General features: G+C 33.3%; 1 protein-coding gene across 3 annotated transcripts in view; it reads right to left on the bottom strand.

The window, feature by feature from the left end:
• The window catches only part of C5H4orf33 (chromosome 5 C4orf33 homolog), a 22,048-nt gene that overhangs the window by 7,034 nt on the left and 6,961 nt on the right, over positions 1-8,053 (bottom strand). For 2 of the 3 annotated variants that reach the window (XM_025386665.1, XM_025386664.1), the window contains exons 2-3: positions 5,196-5,385; positions 1,394-1,454 (exon numbers count right to left, since the gene is read on the bottom strand). In XM_025386665.1, coding sequence (XP_025242450.1) covers positions 1,394-1,454; positions 5,196-5,376 — 242 coding nt within the window. In that variant the 5' untranslated portion in view covers positions 5,377-5,385. Of the gene's footprint in view, positions 1-1,393; positions 1,455-5,195; positions 5,386-5,798; positions 5,896-7,258; positions 7,325-8,053 lie in introns of all 3 variants that reach the window. The other variant, XM_025386663.1, reaches the window with a different exon arrangement.

Here is an 8,053-nt window from a genome sequence, read left to right as displayed (position 1 = left end):
CAAATCAAAACCACAATGAGATACCATCTCACACCAGTTAGAATGGCAGTCATTAAAAATCAGGAAACAACAGGTGCTGGAGAGGATGTGGAGAAATAGGAATACTTTTACACTGTTGGTGGGACTGTAAACTAGTTCAACCATTGTGGAAACAGTGTAGCGACTCCTCAAGGATCTAGAACTAGAAATACCATTTGACCCAGCCATCCCATTACTGGGTATAAACTCAAAGGATTATAGATCATGCTGCTATAAAGACACATGCACATGTATGTTTATTGCGGCACTATTCACAATAGCAAAGACTTGGAATCAACCCAAATGTCCATCAGTGACAGACTGGATTAAGAAAATGTGGCACATATACACCATGGAATATTATGCAGCCATAAAAAAGGATGAGTTTGTGTCCTTTGTGGGGACATGGATGCAGCTGGAAACCATCATTCTCAGGAAACTATCACAAGAACAGAAAGCCAAACACCGCATGTTCTCACTCATAGGTGGGAATTGAACAATGAGATCATTTGGACACAGGAAGGGGAACATCACACACCGAGGCCAATTGTGGGGAGGGGATGGGGGAAGGGATAGCATTAGGAGATATACCTAATGTAAATGACGAGTTAATGGGTACAGCACACCAACATGGCACATGTATACATATGTAACAAACCTGCACGTTGTGCACATGTACCCTAGAACTTAAAGTACAATAATAAGAAAAAAATCTTTTAAAAAACAAAAAAAAAACCTGAACAAAGAGAGTCTAAGGTTAATATTTTTAATGAGTCTAAGAAAATCTATATGTGATTTAGTTTTTATCCCTGGTGCTGAATGCAAAAGTGACACATCATATACTTAATAAATGCATGATGAATAAAGAATGAATACATGAATACATAATTATGTAATACATAAAATTAAAGTTTCATCTAGTCATTTAAAAATCCCCTAAAAGAAACATTTTTATAAGCTAGCTCAATTAATTATATACATATCTCTCTTTTTATTTCTGAACAGCTATATATAATAATGCAAATTTATTGAGTAAATAATGAGAAAGACTTTTTGTTTTATAATGACTTTTCATTTTGAAACAAAAATTATCTTCTAATTTATTAGAAAAATCTACATTACTGAACTGAAAATATTGACATAGGATTTTCAAACCTTTAGAATATGAGTATATTCTAAACATGTATTCTAAATATGTGCTCTGTACTTGAAACTAAGAAATATATAAAAGTATATCATTCAAACAAATTCAGAGTACCATTCTTACTAGTTAATTTGAATTAATGAGCTTTTACTAAAACCATATCATTTATAACTAGAAAATAATATGCTCAAATTATGTAGTAATAATTAAGAAAAAACATTTTATACTTACGGACAAAGTTCAACTTCTAAATACTGCTCAGTTATATCATTCAAGAAAAATGCTTCCACAACTTTTGAAAACAGAGATATATTGAGAAATTTAATATTGCTTTCCAACAATAAATAATTTGTTTATTCCTTTAGAATATAAAATAAATTGACTATTTTTAATTATAATACTATCCCCAATAGGAAAAAGAGCAAAGAAAATAGACATTGCCTGGAAGAAGAAATATATAGGAAATAAATCATCAACAATTTTCTCGCATATCAGATTGCCACATATTGACAAGATTAATTAAAACTAGTGCTGGTCAAGTTGTAAAGAAATTAATATTATCACATAAACTTTGAGCCAGTTATCTTCTTCTAGGAATGTATCTGAAGAAAATAATCTGACAACTGGGAAAAGAATTAAGTATAATGCTATTCATTAGAGTACTGTTCAAAAATTAGAAATGATCTAAATGATTTATCTCCTATTACATAAGATTATCTCTTATTCTCTAAATAAATCTCCTATTATACAGAAGAACTGTTAAGTAAATTATGGAATTCATGTATTCCATGCAATGGAATACAATGCAGCTATTAAAATCAAAGATACCATTAAATATTTTTTGATATAGGAAGATATCCATGATATTCAATAAGTCAGCTGCAGAATAGCACCAAAATGCGTGTGACATTAAAATTTCATGTGTGTCTATGTCTAGATGTCTCCAAAATGTGCACAAAAATGTTAACGACTGCATATCTGTGATTGCAGGAATTTAGGTAGGTGATCTTTCTTTTCTTGTTTATAATTTCCTGGAAATTTCTGAATATTGCTATTTTTAAAATTTAATTTTGAACATAATACATCTTTCTTTTAAATAATTAAAAATATATATATATTAAGTAAAAAGTCATGTCCTTTTCTTCCCCTTTGGTCTAAAATCTGCCAGACCTTTTCTGTGCTTCTCCATACTATTTTAATGACTGAATAGTATTATTTTATAGGATATTATAACTTATTCACTTAATCCTTTATGGATAGACATTTAGGTTGTTTCCAGTTTTCCATGTGTTGTTTTTATAATAAAAGAGCTAAAATATAGACATAGTTCTGCCAGCAAGTCAGAGAATCTTATTGTCCCTTTATGAATCTTTTATCTAGATAAATGAGAATGTCTACTGTGATAGTTAATCGTATCTGTCAAATTAACTAGGCCATGGTATCCAGATATTTTGAAACATATTATTCTAGTTGTTTCTATGAAGCCATTTTTTAAAGATAAGTTTAACATTTAAATCAGCAGACTTTTAGTAGAGCAAGCTTCCCTCTATAATGTGGCTGGGGCTTATCCAATCAGTTTAAAGCCTTCATAGAAAAAAAGACTGACCTCCTCCAAGAGAGGAATTCTGCCAGCAGACAGCATTCAGATTTGAACTGCAACATCAACTCTCCAGCTGGCAGACTGAAGACCCAGGGAAGAGTGGACTTGCTAGCTACCACAATTGTGTGAGCTAATTTCTGAAAATAGATCTCTCTCTTTCTCTCCATATATATAAAATAGATATATACATACATACGCACACACACATACTCTCTCTCACTATAAATATATGTGTGTATATCACACACACACACACACACACACACTCAGATGCACATATATATCTTCTGCTTTCTACTTTCCATCATCACCTTACAAATACTTTTGCAGCTTCTCTGTGTTAAACACTAATCAGATTCTGGAAATACCTTTATTAGCTTACAATCTAATCAGATACTAATGTGGAAAATTTTAATAAAAATTCCAAAAGGGAGGATGCATACATTGCTACAAGAAAAAAAGAAAACAGATGCTTAGCTCAAAAAAGTACTTTAGTGAAGGATTCCTGGAAAAGTTGCTATTTAAGCTCTGTCTTGAAAGATGATTTGGAACTAGGTGAAGAATGACAGAAACAGCATTCTAGGGCAAGACAACAGTAAAATCAAGGGTACACAATTAGGAAATATTGTAGCTTAAAGAACTATATGAACAGTTCAGTCTTACCAGGCAAACCTTTCAATGTAGGAGGAGCTGGTGGTGCTACAGAGAGAATAAGCAGCCAGGTCATGGAAAGTCTTATATAGAGATCATATTAAGAAGGGCAAAACTTACCTTGAGAGGAAAGGATCCTGAGAAGGTTTTTAAGTAGCTGAAGGGTGAGTTTAAATTTTCATTTTAGATTTAGCACTCTGGCTTCTAAGTGAAGAATGGGCTTAAGGGCTAAAAGACTATTTAGAAGGCTCTGCACTAACCGAGGTAAAAGACTATGAAAGCCTTACTTTTGGAAAGGATAGTGGGGATGAAGAGGAGATACTGAGTTAGAGGAATACTTAGGAGGCAAAACTGATGGGACTTAGTAAATAAATCCAAATAATGCAAAGTGTCAAAGAGGGATATCTTAGAAAGATCTCACAATTTTTTAGATTTGGTGATTTAATGTATTGTTAATACCATTTATTGATATTGGGCAATTAGGTAAAGAACTGGTTTATGAAAGAAGTAGGTGAGTTGAGGTTAGAATTTGTTGAGTTTAATGTCTGTAGTGCCTCTAGCAGGTAAGTCACATTAGTGTGTATTCTATTAATAAGAGGATAATATACCAGTTTTGTATCAATAAAAGACAATATATATTTAACATATGACAAATTAACACTGACAAAATGTGTGCTTACAAATGGCATAAACTAGACATATTGACTAGAAGATTTTTCATCAAAATCTTCTTTGAAGAAATGCGACATGAATTAGATCTTGAACTATGCATTAGAGGCAGGGGGAATAGAATGAGAAGGTACATAGGTTAAGAGCTTTGGCTGAATATGGTGGCCCAATTCATAAGTATGCTGAAAGCTTAAAGGAAAGGTTTGAACTTTATCCTAGGGATAATAATGATTTATGATCTGGGAAATGGCATCATGAAGAGTATTTCAGAAAGATGAATCTGATAGCTTAATTAGGATACAGCAGAAGGAGATCATAGAGCAAACCTGAAACAGTATAATTTTATGTCATGTCTTAATTTGATATGTGTGATGAGTTGCCAGTATAAAGTAAAAACTACATTTCATATTGAGGTTGATAGTGTTTCTACAATAAGTAAAACACTCCAAATTTTCCATAAAGAAGATTTATAAGGTTAGAGTGGTAATTTAAAGATACTTAAATACAAAACAGGAATCTTGAACTCTTCTCAGCATAGGTAACAGAAATAAAGGAAGAAAATAAGGTGGCAATAAAAAAATCTGGATTTGTGGCTGGGCAAAGTGGCTCACGCCTGTAATCCCAGCACTTTGGGAGGCTGAGGTGGGCAGATCACAAGGTCAGCAGATCAAGACCATCCTAGCTAACACAGTGAAACCCCATCTCTACTAAAAATACAAAAAATTAGTCGGGCATGGTCGCGGGCACCTGTAGTCCCGCTACTTGGGAGGCTAAGGCAGGAGAATGGCATGAACCCGGGAGGCGGAGCTTGCAGTGTGCCAAGACTGCGCCACTACACTCCAGCCTGAGCGACAGAGCAAAAGTTGGTCTCAAAAAAAAAAAAAAAAATCTGGATTTGTAATTGCCATTTTTTAACTCTTCTAGCTATATAGTTAAAGTCATATAGGTAATGGAGAAAAAGTCAGAATGAGAGATTGGTAGGAAGTATCAGAAACTGTACATGTCAATTGCTCAGAAGCACTTTCTTCCCAACAGCAAGATAAAATAATAGTTCTGTGAGAGGTTATTATAAGAAGATTTATGTTTGCAATAAAACACACTACTACCACTTACCTTCATAATCCCACAGTTGATTGAAAGGTTTTCCTGGTTCTCCAAGTGGGGCTGGAGGATCATTGAAAAATGGAGCACTAATGTCCATCATCACTCCTCTGTCACCTGCATTCAGCCTGATAAATACCGGCTCGTGCTTCACTGGAAAACCATCCCAAGTGTGTTCAATTTTAAAATCCATCTGAAGACTCTTAAAGAAAAATATATTAAAACAAACTCTTTAACAATATACAAATGTTTTCTTTAGTTGGAAATGAAATGAAAATTTCAATGCCAAACAGCAGACGGGAAAGGCAGTAGAGTGGCAAGAGCACAGTCCTGGGAGCCAAAAGGCTATCTTGTGTTGTGCCAAAGCACGGACTCTGAGTTCTAGTCTAAAATAGGTAACTAGTTCCTAGAGGCTTTAAAACTTCTAGATTTAACACTTTTTTATGTAACTTTTTTTTAATTGCTGTTATAGAAACACTATCAGTCTCAACACGAAAAATGATAAAAGTGTTAAAAGTCTAGATTTGGCTCTAGTGCTGTTGTAAACAGTGCATCAAAATCATTTTCTTAATTGTAATTAAGTCTACTGCAAAAATTGTTTATATACTTAATCACAACTACAAGCACCATGGGTTCTTATGTTATCCTTTGTCTTTTATTTATTGTAAAGTGTGCAGGTGTCTCAGTTACTGGATCCTCTGGGAATCAAGATCTTTATAATAAAATTCAACTTAGTTTAAAAAAAAATCTCCATAAATCAGTAGAAGCAGTGCTGTTAACACCTGTTCTTTTGGCCAAAATCCTTTTCTTCATGGGGGTTGGGGATGGGGAGTTCCAATCATTTAAAAGTTAGTAGAGCTGAATTTTGCCTTCCTTTGTCCCAGCATATACACTTTCGTTTTTAATATTTTAACTGTTAAATGACTGCTTGCTTGGTTAATTACCTCTCTCCAACTGAAAAATGGGAACAGAATCTGCAATCATTTAAACTTTGAAATAGACTGAGTACCTACAAAAGAGCAGTTTTTGCATTTTAAATTAGTTTTCTAAGTATTCAATAGAGGGGTATAGTATTGTAATGCATTGATAAAATTTTTGAATACTATGGATTGGGCATTTTCTAAACATTGTCTCATTTAATTTCACTACAAATTTGCAGAGAAACTATTATTGTCCTCATACAAATGGAACAGATTTGTCCAAGGTCATGTGACTAGCATATCTAGAAATTAAACCAATGTCAGCAATGTTTTCCCAGATGAAGACATTTCAGGAATCTGCAAGGAGATGAAAATTTTATTTCAGGAGTGGTGGAACCCCCAAATTATACTAGATCCTGTAATTTTATCCAAAAGATAATCTCACTTAGTACCTTATGACTTTTCCAAACTGTAACTTCTTTTATCTGAAATCTTTGAATGCTTTCCTTTGCTTCATAAGTTATTTACAATCTTTTACTGTAATTAATGAAGTTACTAAATTTGGAATTAATTTAAATCAGTGAATATGTATTGAAAACCTACTACGAGTTAAGCAGTGGGAGATCCAAATGTACAAGCTCTGCATAACATAAGAAATCCAAGACCTCTAAAAACCTTTTTCTAAAGCATATAGCTTGTACTAAGTTTCACTATGTGCTCACAAATTTTACTAGATAATCTCTAAAATTAAACAATTCTGGTATTATAACCCATTTGCAGAAAGCTAATAGCATTTCAGAAGAAATGTTCAGCAACTCATATTCTTCATTATTGATATAAGCTCAATGAGTGATAAAACTATATAAATTGATTCTGATTTAAGTGGATTGCATGGAATAAAATACCTCAATAATAAATTTATTTTCTTTAGTTGAAACATCAAGGCACATTCTACAGAAAAAAAAAAAAATGTATAATCCTCTACCCTAAATTTTGGTAGTAATAAGCATCCTCATGCAGCATATAGGAAGAAATAAGAATAAATCAGGACGTTAAAAATGCTGAATGACTGACTCTGACACCAATAGGCTGAAAGAAAATGCTATTCTCCTAATTTAGAGCTTGATAATTCTTGACAATTTTGGCAATATATACCTTAGCTACTAGGAAGTTCTGGCAGATTCACTTATTCTTCATACAACCACCAAATCTACAAAAATTCTGCATACATTAAAGAGATCCCTATCTTAATCAGTGAGTTTCCACTAGGGACTTAATTCCCAGCACATTCAGGCAATCAATTCTATGTCTAAATGGAATAAAACCATACCAGTGACATCCAGTGATATGCTCCTAAAACTGGCCTATCATTTCTATGCACACATGGTGGGTCTCATGGTCAGAGTGAGGTAGACTTTATAGCAGGTTTGTCCCATCTTTTGGCTTCCCTAGACCACATTGGAAGAAGAATTGTCTGTCTTGGGCCATACATAAAATGCATTGACACTAACAATAGCTGATGAGCCAAAAAAAAAAAAAAAAAAAACACACACAAGAAAATTCATAATGTTTATGAATTTGTGTTGGGCTGCATTCTAAGCCATCCTGGGCCACATGTAGCCCATGGGCCTTGGGTTGGACAAGCTTGCATAGGTTTCAAATTACTTCAAAATGTAATTTTATCTGGAAGATAAGAAGTAAAAGATAAAAGCAAAGTTACCATTGTTAAGAATTAGGTAGTGAGTACCTCAAACCTTTCTACTGGTTCCTTCTGCTTTTCCCCACTAAGGTTTCTTTGAGCATTATTTGAAATTTACTGTAAGAAATAGTGACTAGACTTCCACAAGTAGGGAATAGTGCGTGGCTCATCAGTCCAAAGACCGAATATAATTTTGGCTTTAATTGCATAAACAACTTTAGTTTCTTTTTTTTTTTTTTTTTTTTTTTTTT

Source organism: Theropithecus gelada, chromosome 5, assembly GCF_003255815.1.
Source record: "Theropithecus gelada isolate Dixy chromosome 5, Tgel_1.0, whole genome shotgun sequence".
In the NCBI taxonomy this organism is placed as follows: domain Eukaryota; kingdom Metazoa; phylum Chordata; class Mammalia; order Primates; family Cercopithecidae; genus Theropithecus; species Theropithecus gelada.
Note: the sequence above shows the minus strand (reverse complement) of the source record. Positions and strands in the feature narration are given on the sequence as shown.